This window comes from Varanus komodoensis, unplaced genomic scaffold (genome assembly GCF_004798865.1).
Source record: "Varanus komodoensis strain SLA01 unplaced genomic scaffold, ASM479886v1 scaffold39, whole genome shotgun sequence".
NCBI classification, from domain to species: Eukaryota; Metazoa; Chordata; class Lepidosauria; order Squamata; family Varanidae; genus Varanus; species Varanus komodoensis.
This window is the reverse complement of record NW_025335922.1, coordinates 994920-1021850: the sequence shown is the minus strand read 5'-3', so window position 1 is coordinate 1021850 and position 26931 is coordinate 994920. Positions and strand designations below refer to the sequence as shown.

Genomic DNA, 26931 nt, shown 5'->3' with positions numbered 1-26931 from the left:
AGCTGGCCGGCCAAATGCTGGACGAGATGGACCATCAGTCTAACCCAGCACAGCTCTTCTTTCTTTTTTAGGGGGAGGAGAAAGTGCAATATTGGCCAAGAGAGACCGTGTGGGGGCCATGGGCGATCTGTCGCCCATCGTGGGTTAAGCTGAAGCTGGCCAGCAGGTTCCGGCAGGACCCTGAGCAGAGAGCAAGATGCGGGGAAGCTGGTGGCCAAGGGAAAAGAAGAATCGCAGTGTGAGGGACGAGGGGTGGGTGTGGAGCAGACGCAAGGCTAGACAGACACCCGTCAGGTACCATCACACCGGGAGGATGTGTGCATCTGCCTGCCGAAGGCTTTCGCCACCCACAGCAAGCAGTGCTGGCCGGAGGAGGGCACTGCGCATGCTGCGACTAACCAAAACAAGCCTGCCAGGGCTGTGATGGGGCAGCACAAGGACTTGCAACAGGTGATAGAGACCAACTCCAGAGCCCTTAGTCTTTCCATCTGATTTCCTTGCTGCTTGGTTCCATGTCCAGCTGGATCCGGCACTTTCCAAATGGCCAGCTAGGAGTCATCTTAACATATGCTCGGGATGAAGAGGGCTACTTGGAGGATGCGCAGGCTCCATGGAAAAGATTTGCTCTCATAGATTTAAAGAAGCTTCTTCCCAGTCATGAGGGACTGGAATATAGCAAAGCAACGTCTTTGGCAGAAGGTGCCTCCTTTTCCCCTGGGTTTCCCAAAGAGGGCAACTAGGTTTGCTCTGCAGGGACATCAGGGCTTGAGTTTGAAATAAGCTTCAACTGTAGGAAGAGAGAGAAACTCTTAGAGCACAACAGTTACAGCCAGACATGGACAAGCTCTGCAAGTAGATATTCACACAGAATTCAGTACAATTAGACACAGAACAAACCTTTTATTTTGGTTCTAAAGAAAAGGAAGGGGGCAGGGGGTGGAGAATTTGCTGATGCACCTGTGGGTGAGGGACTCCTGACCTAGGTGACACCAGCCAAGCCCTTGTCTCCTACTTGGCTCCCCATCCCAGTACAGGGTTGATAATACCAGCTTATCCTACAGGGTTTTTGGGAGGATTACAGTTGTATCATATGTGAGGCACCTTCACCCCTCCAAAACAGGGGTGGGCAGAAGGTAGACCTCCAGAAGTCTGAGACTTCAACTCCCATAAGCCCCTGTCCAAAACATTTGGAAATCTACTTTCTGTCCAAGCCTGCTCTAAAGCAGGGGTGAGGTCCTCTAAATATTGCTTGGCTTCAGCTCCTATCAGCCCTCATCAGCACAGCCAATGTGGAGGGATGATGGGAGTCGGTTTCCAACCACAGCTGAGGAGCCATGCTTTCCCCATCCCCGCTCTAAAACCATACATGTTAGCAAAGGTATGCACGTCCAGGTGTAAGAACTGGACAGATGGAGAAACCTTTCTCAGGTTCACTTACTTGCATACTCCTGGGGGGTCATGGGCTGCTGTAGAACATGCCGAAAGGCTGCCAGCCACTCTTGCTGATCCTTCTCCGTCTCACAGGTGAAAAGGTAATCTCGGTCAGGGGTGACAATGGTGATGCCATGCTGCCAGGTGAAGCAACCCTGCGTGCTGGTTGGCAGCCCTTCTGTGACACTGTACCCATGTTCCCCACTGCCCACAAACACTTCGCCTTTAGCAAAAGCATCCTGTGTGATGGGAGGAAAAGGAGGAGAGCCTGCCTTAGGGACCTCATGGGGACTCAGGCCCATCTGAGTGCTTGACAGCCCAGAAACACAGCTGTTAAACAGTTTTCCTAGGGACTGACTGGAAAGAGGGTAATGGGCCATGTATCCTAAATCCTAATGCTTAAGGTCAGAAGCAGGCACAGCCAAAGCAGCAACAGCGGCAGTTCTTAACATCTAAAGTTATGAGTTAATCCAGTTTGGAGCAGCAGCTGGCGTCAGACTGGGACTCGGGCAATCTGGGTTCTAGGCTCTGTTTGGGTGCCTTAGGGCCAGTCACTCACTCTCAGCCTAGCTTCCCCAGTCTGGATGGCAATATGCAGGAGCCACGAGAGTATGCCTATGAACCTTGCTGGCTGGGGAACTTAGGTGAGAGGGTGTTCCTGCAAGCCCTGCTTGCTGATCTCTTGCAGGAAGCTGGCTGGCCTCTGGATGAACAGAATTCTGGATTAGATGGACCCCTGGCCTAATCCAGCGGGGATCTTCTTATGTTCTTGCAATGCCTCACAGGGTTGTTGTGAGGACAAAATGGAAAAGAGGAGGAGGAATGTGAGAGCCTTTTTGTGATTCTTGCAGGAAAACATAAATACAAGAAGGTTGGAGAGCATATATTTCCCATCATCCTTCTCTCCAGGGCCTTCCCCAGTCAAGCATCCCAGTCGCTGGGAGAGTGAGGAACTGCAGGCCAAGGCCTGGGTGATGAGGTGACCGGTCCCCTGTGACCTAAAATATCTAGTGTAGGAGGAAGCAACTTCCGGCCCGTGGAAACTATCTCCAATCGCAGACAACGAGGGGGCTGCAAGAGGGCAGATTCACTCACTCCACATCCTCTCCCCAGAAGGTGTGGGAAGCACAGTGATTTCACTCTATATGGGCCTTCTCCAATGGGAGAAGCCAGTTTCTGGCAGATGTGCCCAGGGAAGCATTTTTAAGGATAGGAGCTACACTTCCCCAGGCCTTGAGGAACAACCTTGGTAGTCTCCCCCAACCTGGTGCCCTCCAGGTATGTTGGACTGTGGACCACCAGTTGGACTGTAGCTGGTGTGCTTACCTGCTGGGGATGATTGGCACTGAAGTCAAACTGGAGAGCACTTGATGAGGGAGCAAATCTTCCTCAATATCAAGGAAGAACAATATGAAAGCTAAAGAACTGGGAGAAATAAATATGGGAAAGTTCATCAGCTTACCAATGGATCCTTGAAGTACATCAGTCTGCGATGGTCGAGGCTGAACCAGCGTTTCTTGAAAGGCTCCTTCTGCTGCGATGGACAGAGAGAACCAAGGACATTTACAAGAGGAGAGAGCCCTCTGCTGCTGAATCTGGGAAAGTGGCATTAGAACAACTTCCTCTGAATCCTGTGCTGCATCAGTTCTGCCTGCGGCAGAACAGCTTAGGCTGAGATGTGCCACCTAAGAGTTTGATTAGGGTGCCACAACACAGCCTCTTCAATAAGCCACATTCCACAAAAATCAGCTGAACACCAACAGACATCAATACGATAAAATATTATTAAAAGCTCATGTTAAAATGAACATCTTCCAGCCCAAAGATAAAATAGAAATATAACCCACACCAGACAGCCATTAAAACTAATCAGCAGCAGTCAGCATGGAAACGAGCTGCAGCTGAAAACATCTGGAAATCAACACCCTGGAGAAGGTTGTTCTAGAGCTCAGGAGATGCAGGACTTTGCTCAATTAAAACTTAGAATGCTTAGGATTGTGCCCTTGGGGACCCTATGGATTGCCTTTTTGATGTTTTCAACTCTGCTGATCTTTCCCCTCTCAAGTAAACCATGGATAAGTTAGGTTTCTTTTTCTATTTAACGTATTTTCTACCCACAGCTTCTGCAATTAGCAGAATAATCAGAAAAATAAACCTAATAAATCAGTAAACTGATATACCTTGGGCCCAGTCTTCTCCATATAGCCTTCTTTCAGGAAATTTCGGGTCAACCGGCTCGCCAACTGCAACAAAGCAATCATTTCTGATTCATCAGGGGTCAGAAAGATACCCCCAGCCAATTTGGATATGCAAATTGCCTTTTTAGTCAGCAAATAAAAATGCCTGAGGCTAGTCCAGCCGGACACGTGGGTGTGCACCGTGAGTCAAAAATGGCCAAAAGAGCTGAAAAAAATTAGGCCTGCATTGTCACTAGGGCAGCTTTCAGATGGAAGGTTCCTGGCCACAAGAATCCACAGCCGCTAGTCATGCCAGCTGGAAGAGCCCCCGCCCCACCGCCCACAGCTTTCTCAGAGGCAGATGCTTCTGTATACCAGTGGCTTGAGAAACCAGTACTTGTTGGCCACTGTGTGGACTGATTCAGCATGGCTGTTCTGATGTTTTTAAGGGGCACTGTGCAGGTATTTCTCTTCTCTTCTCAGCATTGGAGGAACACAGGAAGATGATGTTGTCTGGCTAGCCTGCAAAATTCTATGAATGATGCAGAGTGATCTGGAAGCACCCTGGGAAGCCAGGTCACTTAGCCAGGTCATAACCCTTGTGAGTGGGTTATTCTCACTGCGTAAAACTCTTACCTCTTGATCACTGGCTACAGGAAAGGCCACCTTTAGATAGTGGAGCTGTACCGCACGAATTGCATTGAACCAGTCCACTATTTCCTAGGGAAGGAGAAGGCCCACAAAAGAACAACGCATAAATAATTGGAAGGTTGATCTTCAACAGGTTTGCTCAAAAGCAAGCCCCATTTAGATGTATGGAAATAGTTGGCATGATTAAGATTGCTCTGTGGGTCTGAGAAAACCAAAGCCCAATAAAAGAAGTGTTACTTGGCATGATCTATGGGCCAAATAATAGGTTACTGTTATCATTAGCTATGCTGGCTGAAGCTGATGGGAGTTGCAGTCCAACACATCTGAAGGGTTGGGGAAGCGTGATGTAGCTAGCTTTCTTCCATAAATTACACAGCTGAGTGACAATTTAAGAGGGATCTCAATATATGGGGAGAAGAGACTGTCCCTTCCCTTCTCTTCCCAGTCCTGTCCTTACCCTCAAAACTCTGCTCCATTATAAACAATTTTTTGAAAAAATTCTCCTCATGCATTAGAACCATCCACATACACCATGTCTGATATTAATTCAAAAGGAGGAAGAAACATAGCTTCGTGCTACATGAGCAAGCATAACATGTATTCTGGTCCTGTGAACATCTCCCACAGCCAGAATTCGTAAGATCATAGAACAGGGGCCAAGAAGGACATCGGGTCCAATCCCCTGCTGTTGCAGGTCACCAATTCACACCATCCCACTCAGAGGACTGTCTAAAGATGCTAAAGAGATGGACTCTACTATTCTTAGCCTGGACATATTTATAGGCAACATTAAGCACTTGTCTTTCATGTTGCTATTGCCTTGCGGGATTTCTCAGACTAGATAAATGTCTACCTTATGGGAAAGAAGAACATCAGGAACCAGTTCTTGCAACTCTGCTTGTTTGCTTCAGGTGTGGAGAGTACCAGAGGAGGCAGATGAAGAGCAGAGGGAAGCTTGCATTCAGATGCAGCCTTAGGCCTCTAGCACCATGTAAGATGGGGGTTGGCAACGTGGTACCCCTGGAACCTTTTTTTGTGCCCCATGTTGGAGTCCAGGCCCAGCTTTTTATATTTTGGTAATTAACACAGTGTTTTACAGGCAGATGGAAATGCAGTGAAAGATGTTTCTGTTGGCGCTGCATACTGTTGGTTCAAAGCACTGCTTAGTGTGTTGGGGCTCAAATGCCACCTCCGCCTTGTAAAGTTGCCTACCCTTGCTTTAATTCAAGGATGGTGTTAATCAAGGAAGTCTCCATAATGTCCTTTAGATGCAGATGGTAGTGCTACAGAATGATGGCAGGTCAGGTCCACATACCTTGCCATCCTCATGGTAAAGAAAGATGTTGCGGGTCTTGTTATCTTTAAGATAGGTGATTTGCAGGCCATGGGGATTCCCAATCTTCTCTGGCTGGAACATGGCATTGACACTGTCAATTTTAACAGCTATTTTGGGTTCTTTTGCCTGAGAAGAAATTGTTATTATTATTGTTATCATTTCTATAACATCAACCATGTTCATGGGATATTACAGAGTTATGTAACAATGACAGGCCCTTGCCCCAAAGCAGCATACAATTTCAACTTTAATCTAGGTGAGACACCATCAGGGAAGCAAGGGTCGATCTGAGGCAAGAGTGTTGGATTTTTTTCCCCCGAGGGCAGAATTTCATGTTAGAGAAGCTCCTGGGGACCATATTCCAATAGGGACAGGGGCTTAAGACAAAAGGAGTAGGGCCTAAAAGATCTCAGGGTTCTTCCTTCTGGTTTAGGAGAGGCACCTGAGCCTTTCAGAAAGCAGGGAGAGGAAAGAAAAGCAGCAAAGCTGGGAACCTTGTCAGAGAAAGGACTGCAGCCTTGAGGAAACCTGCCCGGCGGCTGTTTTGACCCCCTGAGCTTCAGGTTCTGCACCCCTGCTCTAGGGCTCCCTTAAAGGACTCTAAAGAAAACTCTTGAAACATCTCTTGGAAAGATTGCATGCTCTGGGTTGGGATGAGCTCACCAGTCACATGTTACTCACATCTGGTTTAATGAAGTATTTGAGGCAACACTCTCTCTCAGAGAGAAGAAACCTGCGTGGCAGATACTGCTCACTGTTTCGGCCTCGTTTCCATAAGATCCCTTCCTTCAATCCTAGGAGAAGAAATGCAAGCTGGTGAGCAGAGACAATGGACAGGGAGTCATCACAAAACCTCAGAAACATAGGAAGCTGCCTTAGAAATGGCATGCCTTTGGGCTCCGTGTCCACCCTGTTGCCTTCCATGCAACTCCCAGCCTGGGGATGTATATGTGAAGGGGAAGGAAAATAGTCTTGAGGAGAGATTAAAAAAGGAATTACTTGGGTTGTGGTTATTTAGCAGCTTCAGGAATGCAATGCTTATGTTCCTCCATTGCTGCAGGGAAAAACATCAGTGGTTGCATTTTGTCTGTTGCCCACCTTCTGAAAATACCAGGCCTTCACCAGAAGAAAAATGGCCACTGCTTGATTAGATCTTGATTAGGTGGTGGGCCTCATGCTTGCTGTGCTTGTTCCCAGGCACAAAGCATCCACACATAGAAACTGTGACTTTTGCTGTGCATTCACAGAACATCCTTTTCATGAAAGCATCATCCTCCAGGGCCCTGGGTTTTACAACCAGTTTTGAGGCCTTTTTGTATTTGTGGAGTGAGGGAAGTCAACTATTAGATTTCAAATGCAGAACAAATGATCGTCTTGTGCATTGCCACAAATCTGTTATGTTACAGCCATACCACTTAGCCACCTTGTGGCTGAACACACAGAAAAATGGAGGAGGACAAGTCCTGGGGGAAAAAGCATTGTACAGGATGCACTGTTTCTCTTGCAAAGAAAATGGAAGCCTAATCAAAGCAGTGGGTTAAACGCCTCATGTGGAGAGGCCTGGTGCCTGCCAGCTTACAGCCTGCAAAAACCACAGATACTGAACTAGAATTCTGCCTGTCACCTTCTGCAGGCTCTTGATTCTTCTGGGGGGGCGGCCAGAAACCAAATGACATCCTGTAGCATTAGTACTGCCACTCATTTCATGAGCCACCACTAGGCAAAAATCTGCTGGTTAAGTCTTTAGAGATGTTTGCTAGTCAGGCTACAACAAGGAACATTCTCACCTATCAGAGAGGGAAGTCCGCACTTGCTCCAAGAAGACTCTGGCTTGCCAAATTCTGCTCTGGTTTTGATAATCAACATGAAACAGTGTTGTATCTTATTGTCATCAATCTCATTTAGATACTTATTCAGATATACTGATTGCTTATATTAAATATGAATTTGCAAACAGAAGAGAAAAAGATATAGCAAAAAGTTCAGCTCACAATACCATTAGCAACATTTTAACACTCATATATTTAAGATACAAATATTGAATTTTTGCTAATGCTACTGTGAGGTGACCTTTTTGTTTTGTCTTCTTCTGTTCTGTTTGCAAATTAAAATTATTATTAATTTAAAAAAACACAAAGTTCTAAGTCCCTCCATGCCATAATCATTTTGTCCCATTTTCTTCTGTTCCCATTCCACCCCTTCAGCTTACTTTTTGTAGCATCATGCCTGATGAAGACGTCTCAAAAGCTTGTATATTTTGGGCGATCTTTAATTTGACCTAGTAAAGGAATTGCATCAGGGATTCCCAAGATTTTTGGGTCAGTAGGTCTATCTGGAATTTTGAGAGTGTGTCAAGGACATTCTCACAAAATGGCTGCCATGGGAAGGTGCCCATTCATAAAATGGCTGTCACTGTGGGGACAGCCATTGCTGGATGAGAAATGCTGATTTTGTATAAGGCCAAAAGTGACACAAAAGGCAAAGTTCCTTGCAAAAAAAACCCTTAGAAAAGACAGAAGTAGGTTCTGAGCATCAAAACACAAAACTACTTTTTTGAATACAAATGAGGATGGCTTTAGAGAAAGCACTTTGATTTGCAGCATGGCAGCATCCTCATTAAAATAATTAATTAAAGAGGCTTAAGAAGTAAAATAAAAATAAGGGTTGTTGTGGGCACCACATAAAGTGTCTGCAGGCATGCTGGAGAAGCCAGGATCACACTTTATAGATTTTGGAACACTGCAGAATGTTACCATTGGAATATGGTGACTGTTTTCCTGGTTGCATGAATTCCTTCCTTTCATATTTGGCTCGTATCCACTGTTCTCTCAGGACTCTGTGAGACATCACAACAGGTGATATGGCAACAGGTAAGAGAAGAGCAACAGCATTCACCCGCCATCCCTTCCTGCTGACCTTGACAGAGCAAGCATACTTACAGGCAGTCTGTTTGGACTGGGACGTAATAATACGTAGGGACATTAGCTTCATATGTCACTTGGGCCACCATGTTCCCATGCTGTGCCAAAAACTGTAAAGCAGGGAGATGCATCAGTGAACACTCCTGCCCTCTCACACAGGAACAATCCTGGCTGGTTCCAGTCTTACTTGCCCCTCCTGATGTCCACATACCCCTCACCACCTACAAACTCTGAGCAATTCTCGTTCTCCAGATACAGCAAGACCCCTGTATCGCTGGCTCGGTTACTTCATTTTCAGTGGACCACAGCTGACCTCGGCCCGAAAGAGAAGTCATAAAGTACAATAAAATTCCAAAGGAAGTCTTAAAGAGCTGAGGTAAGAATGAATGAAATTGGAGGAAAGAAATGTATATTGTTTATTTGAGTTTATTTTGAGTATGAACTTCGAGGTTATTTTGCAGCTTGCTGCCCATGGGGCCCTGCTTGCTATTGTATACAGTATTGTATAGTGTTTGCTATTATCCACGCTTTCAGGCATCTGCTGGGGGGCTTGGGACTGATCCGTGTGGATCCGTGTGGATCAACTCCTGCAATATGGAGTTATTTCCCCAGATGAGCACCAGACTAATGCGTTGCATTCTGAGATTTCTAATACACGATGCAGTAAGAATGCAGAACATCAGATCCACGGGCCAAACACCAAGAGGAAGAGAGGAGCTGTCGGGACTCCTTGAAGCACCCACAGAAGGCAGGAGGGAGAAGCAGCAAGCCCTCCTGGGGTGGTGGGGAGGAATCACACACTTCACGGAGCCTCCTGCTCTGCTGCCTGATGCAAGCGCCTCACCCTGGGGAGCCCCGACTCTCCTGCCCTCCGAGTTCTTGATAGAAGAGAGGGAAAGCACACATGGGTTCCCCAGCTGACAGTCCCCCTTCCTTTAACCCCATCCCTTTTCCCAGACTATCTATCATTTGGTGGTTTTCTAGCTTTTGCACAATTCTCTCCATACTCAATACGATTGGAATGCCTCTCCTATAGTTTAGTTACTTGCAGCGAGACCTTCAGGTAAATATGCTGGTAGTTTTGATATTTCCACCTGATCCCTTTTGCCTTTGGCCTTACCCACTGACAGAATGCAGCCCCAGGGACATCTCCAGAATGGAACTGGGCCCTCAGGCTGAAAGGGTTTCCACAGTGCTGGACTACTGTGCTGGCTGGGGTTTATGGCAGCTGTTGCTGAGCATGTCTGGAGTGTATCAAGTTGAAGAAAGCTGAACTAAACAGTAACAGCTCTGTGTTGGGTGCATGAGATGGCACGTGCATTTGTTAGCCCACGGTTGTATTGATATTTTAAATGTGTAGTAGGCCTCTTACTTAGATAGCCCTATGCAAAGTAAAAATGAATAAATAAAAGTGGACGCGCCACTGCCAGTGTAGACTTAAAATGTCCTTACAATGGCAATATATGAAGTAGCCTTAAACTGTGACAATTTCCATACTGTTAAAGGATACACAGAAGCAACAACTCAGCCTGGTGCGAGAGGGATCAGGGCTTTCTCCACAAGTGCCAGGGTGACCCTTGCCTACCCTTGCAGATTCCCTTTTTGTCCTCTTTTTTATGATGCACAGGGGACCATTCTAATTTAATGCCAGCTCTTTTCAGCGCTGGTGCAAGCGCTTTCGCTTTCCAAGCCAGGAGAGAACGTGCACTGTTGCATCTCCCCTGCATTGCCTTTGCTACTGCCACCCGTCACGTGGAGAGGCACTTCTTCCAGCTATGTGGCTGTCATGTGAGGAGACAGCAAACAGAAGGTGGGCAACTGTTCTAGAGAGACCTTCCAGTCGTGCTCTCACTGTGACAAACGCCACAATGGAGGAGTGGCTGGTAGGGCTCTCCAGAGCACCCACTGAAGGTGGTGGGGCAGCAGAGCCATCAGCAAGCCCTATAGAGGAGGCATGGGGGAAGCAGCACAATTCACCACTCCTCTGCCTGATGCCGGAGGGTCATCCTGCCTCATACAAAAGCCAGTCCTGCCTCTTCTGCCTCTCTTTCCACTCTAAGTGTTCTGGAGACAAAAGAAGGGGAGATGCATGCATGCCCCAAACAAATAACAGGGCAGAAATTTTCTTCAAGCAAGACTCACCTGAACTTGGTGCTCTTCCCAGTCGTCCTTTTTTATTGACTTAACTTTGCTGATGCTGGGGATGCTGCGATGAATCTCCGCGCAGACTAAGCAGAGGAAGACACCCAAGCTCTGGGAGGCCCAGTCAGCATCTAAGTGAAATAAAAGCAGTGATCATGGTTGACACTGGTTCTTGACAGGGGCAGAGGATAAAAAGGAACAGTCTATCAACATAGCTGTCATTCAAGCCTATGCTCCAACAACAGATGCTGAAGGAGAAGAAATAAAAAACCTACATGAGCGTGTCTCAGAGGAAACTGGTAACACACCAAAACAAGAGGGATGGCGGCCTGTGGTGAGCGGGGTCCCCCAGGGCTCTGTCCTGGGACCAATCCTGTTCAATCTTTTCATCAACGACCTGGAACAGGGGGCAGTGGCCACAACTGAGGAGTAAGTACTCCAGATTCAGAAGGATCTGGATAGACTACAGAAGTGAGGGGGGGATAACAGGATGCTGTTCAATGAGGATAAGTGCAAGGCCTTGTGCTTGGGGAATAGGAATAGGTGTCATATGTACAGGTTAGGGGACAAGTGGCTGGAGAGCAGCACTTGTGAAAGGGATCTCAGGGTACTGGTTGACTGCAGGCTAAACATGAGTCAGCATTGTGATGTGGCAGTCAAGAGGGCAAACGCCACCCTTGGTTGCATAGCCAGAAGTGTGGCTTCTAGATCAAGAGAAGTATTACTACCACTCTGTATGACTCAGGTGTGCCCCCAACTGGAGTATTGTGTTCATTTCTGGGCTCCACATTACAGGAAAGGTATAGCCAGCTTGGAATCGGTGTAGTGTAGGGCCACACAGATGGTAGCCAGTTTGCAGGAAAAGCTGTATGAGGTGAGACTGGGGGAGCTGGATCTCTTCATTCTGGAGAAGAGGAGACTCTGGGGAAATCTGTTGGCAACATATAGGTATGTGAGGGGGTGCCACATGGAGGAGGGTCAAGACCTGTTTTCCCCTGCAGAGAAGGGCAGGATACATTCCAGTGGAGCAAAGCTCAGGGAAACAAGATTCAATTTGGATACCAGGAAGTACTTTCTAACAGTTAGGACCCCTAGGGTATGGAATGGGCTTCCATGGGAGGTAGTTGAAGCCCCATCAGTGAGGATATTCAGGAAAAGGCTGGACATGCACATGTGACACATGAGCAGAGCCGGCTGGAGCCAGGGGTCAGACTAGATGGCCTGGGAGACCCCTTCTGACTTGCTCTGTTTCTCTGTTTCTTTCTAAGTGATGTTGGTAATCATTGATGAGCTTAATGCAAAAGTAAGAAACAAAGCAGAATTCAATTTTGTGGGCAAATTTGGCCTAGGCTTCAGATACAAAGTAGGAGAACAACTCACAGAATTATATGAAGTCAATGATCTCTTTATTGCATATACACACTTCAGGCAACTGATCAAATGACTGTCTGTGTGTACATCACCAGACAGCCAATACAGAAATCAAATAGACTATAGTGGAAATAAGAGGTGAGGAATTTATATTCTTGCTGCCAAAACAAGACCAAGAACAGACCATGGCAGAGACCATGAACTATTAATACCAGAAGTCTGATTAAAACTGCAAAAGATCACTAAGTGTCAAATACAAATTAAATAACATTTCTGAGGAATGTAAAGCCCGCAAAGAGAACAACTCTATTGACTGTGAACTAGAACACCTGTGGGCTAAAACTATAGACGTTATTAGAGAAGGATGCAAAAAAAGACCATTCTGGTAGCAAAAGGGGGAAAAAAGAAGCCTAGAAGAACAGAAGAGAAAAGGGGGAAGAACAAGAGCAGCTAGTGACAATGGTGGGGAGAAGAGAGAATCACAGAGCGGGGGACACTGGTGGTGTCTTGCTGAAGGGCCTGCACATTTGCATGATTTAAAAAATCATGGGGCAATTGCATGATTTTTTTTTAAAAAAAGCTTGAACACCAGTACATACTGAGAGTCTTGCCCAAGATTTACAGGGCAGCAGTAGCAGAGATGAACCCTATTACTTTACAAGATAGAGGCTTATACATGAGCCATAAGATCTTAATCACTCGTTTGATTCTCCCATGCAGGCCTTAGGAAAAAAGAAGAATTGGGCTGTCAAAGTGGAATGTGAGAAGCTGTGCCAGGGTGAAAGGTTATGGATGACTTCAGTGCCTTGCATAGTAATTCCAGTGTTAGGGATCATTCAGTCTTGGGTCTAAAATGATCTAGTTACAGCACAGACAGCAGCTGAAATGTTTTAAAACATGAAGTATGTACACAATCCACAGCTGGAGAAAACATTTATCAGGACCAAACTTTTCAGTTCTCTAGAACTCTTTGTCAGTTAAGTGCTACAAAAACCGGGTGAAGGGAGAAGAAACAGAAAATCCTCCAAAGTCTATTCCCTCACCTTCTCTTTTTCCTTGCGTGCCTACTCTGGAAAACTTTATTATTATTATTATTATTATTATTATTATTATTATTATTATTAAGTGAGGGGCCATGTAATACTACTTTAAATAAATAAATAATATATTTAAAAGGTGGTCACATGTTACAGCCATGAGCTCTGCAGCTTAGTCAGACCTCATCTCAACTGGAGGCTGCAGATTGAATGAATGAGCCTCTTTATCTTGGTTTAAAGTCTACACACAAACCAGCACATGACTGAATCTGGCCTACCCACCCCATGTCCCAAAACCAAGCTAGATAAAAGCACGTGATGCCTGCAGCCCTCGGCCTTCTCCCAAGAGCAGGAGCTAATTTCGCCCCAGCCTTCACTGCCTCCAGGATGTTTATTCTTTTCCTACATAAATGCTACCCCCACCTCTCTTTCTGCTCCATCTCTGTTCTTCTTTCACCTCCCAGACAGATTTACCTGGTCCGCCACAATCTGCACAAGAGGCATTTTCTTCTCTCCTCTGCACTTCTTGGAGAAGGTTTGCAATGCTGTTATCTTCGGCAGCCATGGCCTCTGACTGCTTTGGAACCCTCCAGGTGGAACAGGAGTGGCTTCCTCTGAATCTACATCCAGTACCTTGCACAGGAGATAGAATTAGCCCGGATGAGGATAACGAGGGCGAAGAATTTCCTCTGGAGAAAGAAGGCGGGAGGGAGACCTGCAGAGATCATCAGAAGCTGCCTCTGTGTGAGGCAGCTAATAGCAGAAGGGCTGCTGCAAGGCAAGGCAGGCAAGGCAAGGCAAGGCAAGGCAAGGCCTGTGTGGAGGTGAAATAGGCTCAGACAACAAGCAGCGGAGGCTGCAGGGAAGGAGGGCAAGCTTGTGGGTGTAAAGGGAAGTACAGCTATTAACCACAGAACCGGTTTTTCCACATGTCATATATAAGGCTAAAGGACGAGAACTAGAAGGAGGAGAGCAGAAGTGATAAACACGGCCCAGCCCAGAGCGCTCCATTACAATCACCAACATGCAACACTATGCACCCGTTCGATAAAATTAATTGAAACACTCATAATAAGCTGCCTATGCAAACAGCCCTTTGGTGCTGGCATTGTTCACATTTCAAAAAAATCTCATAAGGAAGAGACCGTGAACATTTGTTTGCATTGAACTCTCTATCATCTCAATGCAACACCTCTGTAATCCCCAAACCATTGAAAATCATTGTTCTACATGTCACTTTTTAAATTTAATCTGCAGTCTTAGGCATGCTTACCCACTGTACAGCCTGCTTCTGAAGAAATGTGGACCTTTTCTGGAAATGCAGATGATTCTAACACTAAAGGAACCTTGTGGCTATTAAGGGACATTAATTAATTGTGTCTTTTAAGGGACATTATTAAGGCACATTATTAAGGGAATGTGGTTCTTGTGTCTGGCTGTGGCATGCTGGGAGTTGTAGGTCTATTTCTGTCTAAAAAAGATGAAATAGCTTTCCAATTGCCACTTGAGTCTCTCAGCCAGACATCCCTCTGCATGTCAGTTAAGAGCTCAGGTGATCCTGAATGCCATCATCATGAAGTGGTTCCCATATACCATTTTCTTCCTAAATAGTTTTTAATGCTTAACTTTGCATTGTGAGCTAATGTAAGCAATGTATACCTGCAGTAAAGGCAGCAGCACCAAATATATATGACAGCTCCATCCCTTTTCCTTCCTCTTTAATGCAGCTATTTATAATCATTATTCCATTGGTTTATTTACAGTTCATATAAAAAAGTTGGCAAAATGGAAAAATAGTTTTAAGTGGCGGATATGTTTTACTTTAACACATTTTCTTCCTTCCTCCTCATTTACAGTTTTCTGTTCTCTGCTTTGGAAGTGACATTAAAAAAAGAAAAGAAACCTTTCAGGACATAATCCTATGGCCTCTCGAAACTGTCTGGGTTCCATGGGATTATGCAGAGTCCCAGCTCCAAGGTCCTCTGACTGACCTCAATGCTGGGGCTTTGATGACCAAGCTCCCATTCTGCTGCCTGTGCAGCCAGCATGGAAAGGGCTGTACCAGATGCCTCTCAGAAAGTGCAAATGGGCTTTGAAGAGGAGGAAAAGAGCGGGCAGGGAAGGAGGCTGGAGCCATTTACCTACTGGCAGCCCAGCTGCCTTCCCCCACCCTTTCCAACCCTTTATCAAAATGTGCATAGGAGAGCACCTTCAGCCATCTGAAAAATCACAAAGTGTAAGCTTTCAATGGTCTCCAAATTCCTTCAACATGTAAGATGTTACAGTAAGTATGTACCTTACCACCTGCTTTTTGGGGGGATAGGCTGTGGTCTGGAAACAAAGAGTAGCTGAAAGAGTAGGGTATGTTTAGCCTAGAGATGATTAAGGCGAAGCAACCCCTTTCTCTTAATAGTAGAACCCAAAGTCATTTCATGAAGCTGCTTGGTAGAACACTCAGGACAGGTAAAAGGAGGGACTTATCCCCATAGCACATAGTTAAACTATGGAATTCACTTCCACAAGATGGGGTGATAGCCACCAATTTAGACAGCTTTAATAGGGGATTGTGGAAGAGAAGACTATTAATGACTACTAGTCCTGATGACCATATGCTACCTCCAGTGTCAGATGCAGTAGGCCTATGGGCACCAACTGCTTAGGAACATAAGCAGGAGGGTGCTAACATAGTTAAATCCTACTGGAGGGATTTCTTCCAACCAGTTGATTGGCCTCTTTATGATGCAATGCTAGGATTTATGATGCAATGCTATGATGCAGATGGAACCTGGCTGTTCTTATGCCTAAAAATCTTGCCTGACAAAAAGATCTGGAGCAATTAAAAACTTGCACATTTTTATTGATTGTTGCATTGCTGTAATACACACAGCAATGCAGCTGCTTTCTATTGGCATTTTTTGTCTAATTTGAGCACTGCAATTCTGTTAACTGATTTAAAATGTTTTAATAAAATAATAATAATAAACTGAGACTTACTCCAGAGTAAATCTATAAAATCAAGCTGCATATTTCCACATGATACAGGCTCCCACACAAGTGCCTGCTGCTTCCCGTCATGCTACATTGGAGTTGATCCTAATGTAAGTATTGCCCATGCATGACTTCTGAAATGTGTGGCCCTATTTCAAGTTCTTTAGAGAATCAGAACCACCTATAGTACAAGAAGGGGCATCTAATAATAATCAAGAGGGCACCCTATGATAGCCAATGTGGTGCTGTGGTTAAAGTTTGCCTTGGGAATCAAGAGATCTGCTTGCATGTTTCCACTCAGCATGAAACTCAGCCTAACCAACCTCACAGGGTTGTTGTGAGGATAAAATGGAGAGAAAGAGGAGTATGTAAGATGTTTAAAAAGGACGGATATAGATACAATCAATCAATAAATAATAGGTTCCGATACAGAAAAAGTCCCATAAACTGCAGCAGTCAACCAGTCAGTCATAGCTTTTTCCCCCTGTATGAACGTGCATAAAGCTGCGTCCTTGATTACTGCATTAAAACCCGAAGCGAAAAGTAGAGCCAAACGGCTCCTATACAGCAGCGACTCGTATGGGCGGCAGGGGCGGTGCTCGGAGGTGGGAGGAACCGGCAGAAAGGAAGGGGCGGTGTTCGGGCGGCGCCGGGACGCGGGGCTTGCTGGCCGCTCGCTCGGCCGAGCCGGAAGAAGCGCGGCTTGTTTCGCGGAGTTCGGCATGGGCCGCAAGAAGAACAAGCAGCTGCAGCAGCAGCGGCGGCTCCGAAGGGTTGTGACTTTCGATGAAGAGAGTCGGCGGTGAGTACGCGGCGAAGAGGGCCTGGTCGAGCAAGCCGCTTGTTCTCCCTGTGGCCGGCAAGTGCAGCCGTGCTTCCCTCTCGCGGAGTGTTGCGGCCAGAGAAGCTTCCCACGTGGACAGAGGCTTATTTTGCCGTCAGATTTTGGCATTAGGAGATGGCCGAAGGCTGCAGCGGATGCCGTTTCTCCCGCCACCGAAGGGGAAGAGCTTGCCCCTATAAAAGTTCCGTGCACGCAGCGCTTTCCTTGGGCCTAATCCACACGCGCAGCACGAGTGAAATTCTGAAGGGGTGGAATGGACTGTACCGCTATGGAGTCGGGATGGATTGGTATCAGTGCAGAATTAGGCGAAACGTTCATGTTTGCATGTTCTGTTTTTAAAAACTCCGCGCAGAAAACCTGCCCAGGAGTCTTACTGAAATGGCTCTGTAGGTCTTAGGAATGTGTGAAGTTGGGTTCCTGCCCTCGCTCGCCCACATCTTGCAGGGCCCCACTGCCAACCTCCGGTTGCTCTTGGGCCTACGGTTTCGTCCTCTTTATCTGCTCTCTCTGAGTATGCAAGCCGAGAAAGGGACCCTGTCTCATGCTGACTGCCCCCCACTCCACACACACACTTCTACAAGTCCTTGGACAAAACGGGTCTGGGGAAGAAAATGGGCAGCAGAGACACTGACAAGGAGCTAGCTAGCTCACTCAGAAAGGAGGCTCACAGAGAGCACCTTGTCCAAAGTCTCCCTGAAACAACTGCTCGATGTGCAGGGCTTCTGCTGATATTGTTTTTTTTTTTCCTCTTAATGAGGAGCGCATTCAGAAATTGCATCTCTTCCTGCCGCCACCACCACCCTGCAGTCTAAAGTAGTATAATCTGCTCTACTTACCTAATTTATGTATTTATTTTACCCTTTATTATTTTTCTGTACTCTGGACAATTTTGCTGCACCTGTAAACCAGACCTATAAAAGTGCATTCCATGGTAATTGGCCCATCACATAAATGCCCCTATATGATGTGGCATCCCCATGGAATGTTCATACAAGCAAATACTTAATCTGTTTTGGCCTCACGGGCTGTGCCCGGCAGCTGATTGGTAGTATGTGCATAAGAAATGCAGTGGAATAACAGCTCGGGGAAGTGAAGAGACTTTCTTGCATTGGTTTTAACTACTGTGATGTGCTTACTCTTTCAGGGAGTACTTGACAGGGTTTCACAAGCGTAAGGTGGAAAGGAGGAAAATGGCTGTGGAGGAGATAAAACGCAAACTGAAAGAAGAGCAAAAGAAGATGAAGGAAGAGGTACCATCCATTTGGGGTGGATGAGTGTACCCCTAAACTGTATGTCCTAGAAGTGCAATGCTATCTGAGAAACTGAACTCTGGCCCCTGTCTGTGTAACAAGCCCTAAATGGCTTGGGACCAGGATACCTGAAGGAACATCTCCTTCCCTATATGCCCTCTCACCCCGTTACATCTATAGGAGAGGCCCTGCTCTGGGAACCCTCCCTGAAGGAGGTAAAGAGGATCCATACCCGGAGGAGGGCCTTCTCTGCGGTGGCATCCCAACTGTGGAATGTGTTCCTCAGAGAGGTTCACCTGGTGCCGACTTTATATTCTTTTTGGCACCAGGTAAAAACCTTTTTATTTACCCATTATTTTAAGGATTGAGGAATTTTAACTTGGATTTAATATATTTACAGTCACGTTTTGTTTTTGTTTGCTATTATACATGTTGTTTATTTATTGTTCTTAGTATTGTACGCCATCCTGGGACGATTTTGGTATAGAACGGGGTAGAAATATTTTAAATAAATAACAGATGACCACCCAGCAGCGTGTTAGTTCTGAATGGCTGGTTTCTGAATGGTGGCTTGAATAAAATCAAACAAACAGTGGATTATCTGAAAGCACTTCATTATTTGGGGCTGTTCCCCCCCTTTATTTTTCCTTGTTTGTAGAGGCACAAGGAGTACATGAATATGTTGAAGGAGAGAGAAGAAGCCTTAGGTGAGGATTGGTTTGAATGTATAACCATTAAAATTGTGGAGGATCAGGTGGGGAGGCAAGAGGGCATGGGAGAAGTGGACTTGAATTATGGTCAACATTTTCCTCATTTGTCTCATGCAGGCTTCTTTAAGTCTTTGTGGCTGCTGCCTTAAGCACACACAGTACAAACAGTTGTGAAAAAATACCCTGTCTGGGTTTTTTCTGATGAAGTATGCTTGATAAGGTTACCATCTTCATATTTAGAAAGACAAATGCATGCAAAGGTCCGTAAACAGGCTAGATTGTGGGCAGGAGGGTTGGCATAGTCTGCATCACACAGGTGCACTGGAAGTAGAAGCCTGACTCCCCACTGCCTTTTCTCTAGCTGGATGCTTTCTAAGGAGAGCAATCTAATGTCATTCATCAGGGATGGGGGACCTGCAGCCATGCTGGTGTGTTTGTACTCCATATTCCATCAGTCCAGCGACTCTGGAGGGTCAAAAGTTCTTCAGTACTACACAACATTAAAAAACATCTACCTACAGTAAAAAGCAGACATATTTTTAACTCAACTGGTATGAAGGAATTGCAGGGTTTCTGAGAAGTCTGATCGTGGAGGAATTTCTTGTATACCATCATTTTCATTTGGAACATTGGTGACAGGGACAGCTTAATTTGCTTGTAATTTCAGTCTGTTCATTATTTAACCTTCTCAGAGGAAGCAGATGAGTTAGAGCGAATGGTGACATCCCAGACGGAATCTGTGAGCTATGATCACCCAAACCACACGGTTACTGTTACTACGATCAGTGACTTGAACCTCTCAGGCGAGCACCTGCTAGGACTGGACACCCATGAGGTACTGCCTCCCTCCCAGCATGTATGCATGGATACTTGCCCAGGTCTAATTTTTACTGGAGATGTATTTGAATATTTTGTTGTTTAGATAGTTGTGTCCAAGAACGAACGACAGACAGACAGAACACACACACACACACACTTCTTGGGAGAATAGTCCAGAGTTAACACACAGCATTTTACAAATTCTTCTTTGCCAAGACGGAATGATGTCCTGCAAACATCAGGGCCGAGATGACAGATGACACCCAGGCTAGTAAACAAGCAGACTGCAATTCCGGTAGCAGTGGATTTGCTTGAAAATGTATTGTAAAAACTGTTTGGATTAGGGACATATGGGTGCTTAAAAATCTGTTCCATCTGTGCTTTGTGGATTGCTAAGTGCCTTTTGTTCTGTTGTCCACTCACTGATGGAATCTTTTGCAAAAATGCACTTGTACAAATTTGGGGTTGCACAAATTTGCACACCTGAAAATACGTATTTTCAACTTTAGTCTATGGAGGAAATACACATGTTGGGTCAGAGGACTTACATATTGTGTTTTTTTTTCTAGACTAATTTTGTGTAAATTACATAAAATAAAAAGGCCTGCAGTTTCATGAAATCCATGCATCTTGGATAAAGCTGATCTACAGAATCCACAGCTTAAATTCTTTGATAACACGCCTCATTGGAGCCTGTTGTGGATTTGTCCAATTGCTTCTCCAGGGGGCTAAAGTGGTATAGTTTTCCCAGTACTACATTTTGATCTCCGCAACTATCCTGTAGAATAGGCTGCAAAAGACTGACTGGCCCAAAGTGCTTCATGGTTGAGTATGGATTGAACCAAGGCTTCCCTGGTCTCTAGTTGGACACTCTCGCCATACGCCATCCTAGCTGTTATATATTCATGTAGTACTCTGTGTATTCAGAAGATTTAACTAGCCTCTGTGATACTCTGGCTCTCTCCAGATGTGTTGGGCTCCAGCTGCCACAGTGCATTTCAACATGGTTGGGGCCTCCGTGGTTAGATCTGATTTTGTTCTCAAAGAGGCCCTGCGGCAGTGCAATAAGCATTGACTTCCTTTCATCTGCAGCTTTGATAAATTGTTTGCAAACTGCACCAAGTTATTTAATGCTTCCCATTGTGTGGTGGTGATGTGTGGGCTTGTGTTACTCTTCTAGGGCAAAGATTCTGGAGTGGAAAAAGATGCTCCAAGCAAGCCTGCAAGCATCTTGCCTAAGAAATCTAGAGATCCTTTCCTATCTCAGAGGTAAGTATGATTTCTTTAGCCCTCCTTGATCTAACAAAAAAAATTAGAACACCTCATTTGTACTTTTGGATCATTTCACAAACCTGTCTAGAGCCAACAGATGCTGAATACCTGCAGTGTGCAAAGAACCTTAACACTATTCTTGGCATGCCTCTGGGTGTAACTCAGCAGGCACCCTAGTGCCCTCCAGATGCTTTGGACTATAACTCCCGTGGTCAGGGACGATGGGAGTTGAAGCCCAAAACATCTGGAAAACACTCCTAGTCTATTGACTGGGACAGATCTCTCTTTTAGGGTGCTGTCACCAAATTGATGGGGTGGAGTGGCTGACTTCACACAGAGAAATGATCACGACACCTTTACATCAAATTAGATCTTGTTTTGGGCCCAACACTTAGGATAGCTTTATAGCAAAACTTTTTTTTACAGTGGCACAAGGGGGCAGTCTATTACATAGTGCTAGCACTGCTCTCTAGTGCTTAAGGGGGCAGTTTAATTTTACTATTGTTTAAATGGCTGTGTGAAGCTTAATGTTATCCTGGGGGGCGGGGGGGGCAGGTTATTTGGACCATATTGGTTTTGTCCTTTCTTCGATATGATAAAGATGGTTCCTGACCTCTTCCCTTAAAAAAAGATATTGATGGTTCTAGGGAGCAATCCTTTGCAAACTTATTTCATAGCAAACTCCACTCAGCTAAGTAGGATTCCCTGCAGGGGTCTGTCCTGCCATCTGAGATTCCTGGAGAGGCTAGGAATGTAGGGCCTTCTGCATGCAAACCATGTGTTCTGCCACTGACCTATGCCTCTTCCCAGGTGGTCCCCCATCCAAGCAGCTTATAGGGCTATCTCTGCTTAATGTCAGCAATAGAATTGCACCACATGTCTTCCCAATAGAAGATGAAGCTGAGCATGACAGGGTGAAGGAGCACAAGCAGGGGAGGGGAGAAATGTCATCAGACAGGACTAAACAATTCAGTACATTAGGACTAGAAAGCCTGTATCTAAAACTTAATGCTTGTTCTCCCATTTCCAGGATCTCTTCACTCACTGCTTCACTGCATTCCCATAGTAGCCGGAAAAAGACAAAAGGAAAGCACGCAAGACATAGTCAAACCATAACAAAGGGAGTTCAAAAGTCAAGAGCAGGACGCACAAGCAAGACCCAGCGTCGGAAAATGACAGGCAAAGGAAGGCATTTCCAAGACTGATGGGCAAGCTGTGGTAACAGCAGTAAAGCCTGCAGAGGAATGTCAAGTTATGCTCTCTGCCTTACAGCCCATTTTATCTGAATGAAGGTTTACTTGTTGGGCGCTGCGGAGGAGATGCAGTGCTTTCCCGGACTAATCGAGGAGCTGATGGGTGAGAGGCCTGACAAATCTTGGTTGTGCCTAATACCCTCTTTGGGCCAAGCTGATGTGATTGTTCTTAACTTGTGTCCCTTGCTGTGTAACACACCCACTCCACATGGGAAGTAGAAACAGTGGGGGCTGGTGCACATTTTCCCACCTATGGATGACAGGCAGATCCATTTAATCTGGGAGTGGGCTGCCTGTGACCTGCGGCCTTAGAGAGGATTGCTGAAGGGGGTAGAGGAGGCTTGAGCCCCCCTGCAATACTATCTCAGGCAGGAAGGGGAGGTTTAACCCTCCCCCTCCTTGCCCACTGGAATGTGGGGATGAGCAAGGGTCAGCCTTGCACTCACCCCAAATTTAATCGATGCAGCCTGTGTTTAGGGACCCATTTATAGTCTTACTCTCACATCCAGAGTGCCAGCTCATGCATTCCCAGCCCATCCTCTCCTGCAGGTCTGGTGCTATAGATGCTCAGATCCTGCTTCCCTGTTCAGGTAGGTGACTGCATCAACCAGTCTTCCCCAACCTGGTGTCCTCTAGATACCTTGCCTTTAATTCCCAGCATTCCTGACCACTGGCTAAGCTGGTTCGGGCTGATGAGAGTTGAAGCCCAAAACATCTGCAGGGCTCCAAGTTGGGAAACCTGGCACAGGCTGAGAAAGGCTGTCCATTCTTTCCCTTCAGTCACATTGTTTGTTTGTATTTATAAATGCCTTTTAATACTGAAATTGTGTGTGCTTTTGTTTTTAATGGATCCTTCTGGTACCTGCTGGGAGCAGAAGGTAGAACATACCAACTACTGTTATTTGGATGGCACTAATGAGAGAGGGCTTTGCTGCCCTTGGTTCCATTTTACCTCATAAGGAATATATGGGACTACTTCCATTCCCATTCAGAGGTGGGAACCATGAGTGTTTGCAGAAGGAACCTCTAGCACTGCCAATCAAAAAAGGCAGAAGCTAGGCAGTGATCCCGTTTTGCTCCTGAACTATTTTTTAATTATTTTGGTTGAAAGAAAAAAGGCTGAAGGTGATAAAACCTAGAAAGGTCACCTGAAGGACAATGTCATCTGAATCGCCCATTACATTCCTTGAATGAGGCACAACGATTGCATGGTAAAAACCTCAACTGGAAACCACCTGAGATATAGTGGCTTTATTTGGGGTAACAGGTTGCATGTCCCTGGCAGAGATGGGATGGAAGTGCAGTTTGCCAGTTCAAAGCCCGATACTCTCCACTGACTGTCAAAGCATAGCCAGGACCCAAGAGCTTCTTTAGATATGGCCATGGCTTTGCACCTACCCAGTAGAATTTCTGGGGCTGATTTTTTTCCTTTGAACAATGGACACTGGCATAGCCTTGTCTCTGATCTGTTTCTGAGCACAACTCAAACTATTTTAAAACCCCAAGGACAGTTACCTTCAACAGAAAGTTTGTGCCAAGATATGGGAGGACATCAGGCTTGTGGTATCTACTTTTTTACTAATATGATATTCCAGCCAAGGCTGAGGGCAAAAGTTACTCAGGGATGGGTGCCTCTGAACTTAGGAATTCATTTTCAGCACCAGAACTGTCCTGAGCTCGCAGCCTTTCGTACACAATGCACTCCTGGGAACCCCAAGCATCCTGCAGGCCAGTTTTGATAGGGAAAGTCACTTGGTTGGTGCTATTGTGAAACTCTTTGGACTTGGAAATCCCCATTGATCCTCTGCAAATCACACAGAGACCTGCCAGTAGACTTTGGTCTATATTCTGCCCACCTCAGCTTTATATTCAGCATCTGAGTCAGCCCTCTGCTTGCTGAGCTTAGGCAGGGATGACTGGAAGGAGGGCATTCTCAGTTGTGCTGCCCTGCACATGGTGGAGGTCTCCCAGGAAGCTTACCTCTCTGATACCTGGCAGAGAGCTTTTCTTCTCCTTTTCAATCATGTTAGTTTTGTTGCTTGATCCCACTTGGCCTGAACCTACTCAGACAGACCCTCTGTCACTCATGTGAGGTGAAGCCAGACCTCCTCCCTGGGCCTTGCCTGAAGAAAATGTAGCTGAGATTTATAATATAAAGTGGATGGGACAGGGGACTAAGCTGCGGGCAGATGGGAAAGTGCCCAGGAATCCAGCAGGGCCCATCCCTCTGCAGCATCCAGTAAGACGAGGATGAGGGTAATAGTTTAGTGGTAGAACATTGAATTGTACATAGAGCACCATATGTCCAAACCCTGCTACATCCTGATAAAAGAGATTGGGCACCTGTGCTGTACAAGACCAGTGTCCAGCCACCAAGAGAGCTACTGCCAGCTCCAAGAGGTGTTTAATAGGGATGCATAAGCAATTCATTTTAATTTTGTTTTGATTAGGATTTACTCATCCCAATCAATATTTTGCAGCTTCTGAAAAGGTTCTCAGAATCTGCAGGACAGTTCTTACATTTCCCAGCTTGCAGAAATTTGTGGGCACCCTAAAATACTTTCCACAGCATGCATGCTGTTGAAAAATGGACACAAATGTGCTTGCTTTAATCATTTGGGGAAGAATGGATACATTTCAAAGAAACATACAATTGATGCATACATTGTCCCTGCAGGTTATCTCAGGCCATTGAAAGCTGGAGTGTCATTGCCTTGCAGAGTTTCAGAAACCTGTCCTGCATGTCTGAAACTCCAAAGGGGGAGAAAAATGTCATCGAACTCCTTCAGAAGTGAATGCAGTGCATAAGTAGAGCTACAGGAGGGATGGGGAATGTGGGGTCCTCCAGCTCCAGTCAGTCCTCACCATTGGCCGGCCTGCTTATGGCTAATGGGAGTTGTAATCCAGCTGGAGGTCATGCATTCTCTGCCTCTGATCTGCCAGAAGCTTCTCTTGGCCTAACCTGCGGGTATAGAACAGAGCAAAGCATTTGGGCTTCTAAATTAAGATCTAGGAGTTGGGGCGGTGCCGATGCCGTTGCATGGATGCAGTATGCGCTCCTGCAGTAATTACACCAGCCACAGTGTTGATCTCTTTGTAATTGGTAATGGAGACTTGGAGAAATGACACATGATAGAGAGGAAATGGGGAGACATGGTGGTCAGTAGGGGTGGGGGTGTATCTTGTGACTCAGTCATGTGAGGATTTTGGTATGCAGGTCACAGGATTAAGCATCCAGGCTATGCCTGGTGTGTGGCTAAAAGCCAGAAGTATTAGCTTGATGACAATTGGATAGCTTTCTGTTTTTTCCTTGAATATCCTGGTTTCTACCCTGGTAGGGAACTCACTCTGTTCTGTGAAAAGAAAAATGGGTTTAAGATCTCTTTAACATATATATTCTTAATCGTTATTGTCTGCCTGCTAAGCAGCAATGCTTGGGCTCTGTACAACCTTCAGTGTTGTTACTAGCCAGAGAGGGGAAATGGGCCCCACAGCCATGAATTTACGAAAGCTGAGCAGGGCTTTACAGGAAGGGCATTTTGGAGGGTCACCATAAGTGACTTGATGGCACATAACAACAACAGAGGCTCAGTGTTGTAGTACAGGGGTGGGGAGCCTGCCATCCTCTAGATGTGCCCTGTGAGAAAGACCAGCAGTCAGGAAGGATGGAAATTTAGTCCAGCAACATCTGGAGGACCGTAAGTTCCTCACCACTACTTCATTACAAAATTCAGTTACAATGGGACTCGAATAGGACTGAAGGTGGGCAGCTTGTGGACCAAAACTACTGGAGGCCACAGCTTCCATCAGCCTAGCCGATGGCAAGAGAGGATGGGAGTGGTAGGTTAAGACAGCTGGAGGACCCCAAGTTGCCCATCCCTGTGCTAAGTATTAATAAAGGGACACATCACACAGATTCACTTGTTTGCCACTGGGTTCTCTGCATCTTTTCAAGCACCCATGTAGGGACTGTCATGAAATGGCACTTTGCACGAAAAATAAGTACACAGCATTCATCTTATTAGAGCTATAATTGCATCAGAACTCCAGATTCAAGCACCAGGCATCTCTGCTCCACTTTTGCAGCTGAGGTTTGTGTGTGAAGTGCACCCTTTCCTGCTTTAGCATCATTTGGCCATGATGATTCGTGCAGGGGTAAACTTATGTTTGGATGGCAGTCATGCATTCTGTTTGGGGCTACTGTTGAGACTGGTTTGGAAGCTGCAGCCAGTGCAGAACGCAGCGGCCAGGGTGTTGGATGGGAACACAGATTACGTCTGTATTGAAAGAACCGGACTGGCTGCCACTTTGCTACTGAGCCATGTTCAAGGTTTTATGAATTGATGTTCAAAATCTTAAACAACTTGGAACTAGGATTACCTGAAAAACTTTCTTCATCCTTAAAGACTCACTAGCTCTTTGGAGGAGGTTGGTTCATGCCACAGCTTGTAAATTGTGCACTATGAAAGCAAACTCACTCTATGGTGGCACTAAAGGTGCTCTGTTCCATTCTTTGGAAAGCACTAACAGATATTTTGGCACCTACAAAAATGGATTTATTTTTGCTGCAGAGTTTTGTCTATGGGGTGGTATAGAAATGAAATAATTTCCCGATTGCTAAATCCTGGAGTTGTGTTTTCAGTGTTTATTTTGTTTGATTTATTGTAAACTGCTTTGAGATCTTGACTAGTGACTAATTAAATGAACAAATGAATTAACTGAACAGCCT

At 45.8% G+C, this 26931-nt stretch overlaps 2 protein-coding genes across 3 annotated transcripts; one reads left to right on the top strand and one right to left on the bottom strand.

Moving 5' to 3' along the window:
• Positions 1 to 312: 312 nt before the first annotated feature.
• On the bottom strand, positions 313 to 13839 carry LOC123028879 (arf-GAP with dual PH domain-containing protein 1-like). Of its 2 annotated transcripts, XM_044441180.1 has the most exons (11): positions 13541 to 13839; positions 10659 to 10789; positions 8535 to 8626; positions 8349 to 8431; positions 6277 to 6389; positions 5575 to 5721; positions 4245 to 4328; positions 3612 to 3674; positions 2894 to 2965; positions 1439 to 1670; positions 313 to 787 (listed from the first exon to the last, which is right to left on the bottom strand). In XM_044441180.1, exons 1-11 carry the CDS (start codon positions 13629 to 13631, stop codon positions 759 to 761), a joined length of 1137 nt encoding a protein of 378 aa, XP_044297115.1. In that variant the 5' UTR covers positions 13632 to 13839; the 3' UTR covers positions 313 to 758. The 2 variants fall into 2 exon arrangements, with proteins under 2 accessions (XP_044297115.1, XP_044297116.1); XM_044441181.1 differs by lacking the exon at positions 10659 to 10789 and having other exon boundaries at positions 13541 to 13625.
• Positions 13840 to 16748: 2909 nt separating this feature from the next.
• NOL12 (nucleolar protein 12) lies at positions 16749 to 23026 on the top strand. Its single transcript, XM_044441284.1, has 6 exons — positions 16749 to 16856; positions 18043 to 18148; positions 18807 to 18855; positions 19551 to 19693; positions 20858 to 20946; positions 21980 to 23026. Exons 1-6 carry the CDS (start codon positions 16777 to 16779, stop codon positions 22152 to 22154), a joined length of 642 nt encoding a protein of 213 aa, XP_044297219.1. The 5' UTR covers positions 16749 to 16776; the 3' UTR covers positions 22155 to 23026.
• Positions 23027 to 26931: the final 3905 nt, after the last annotated feature.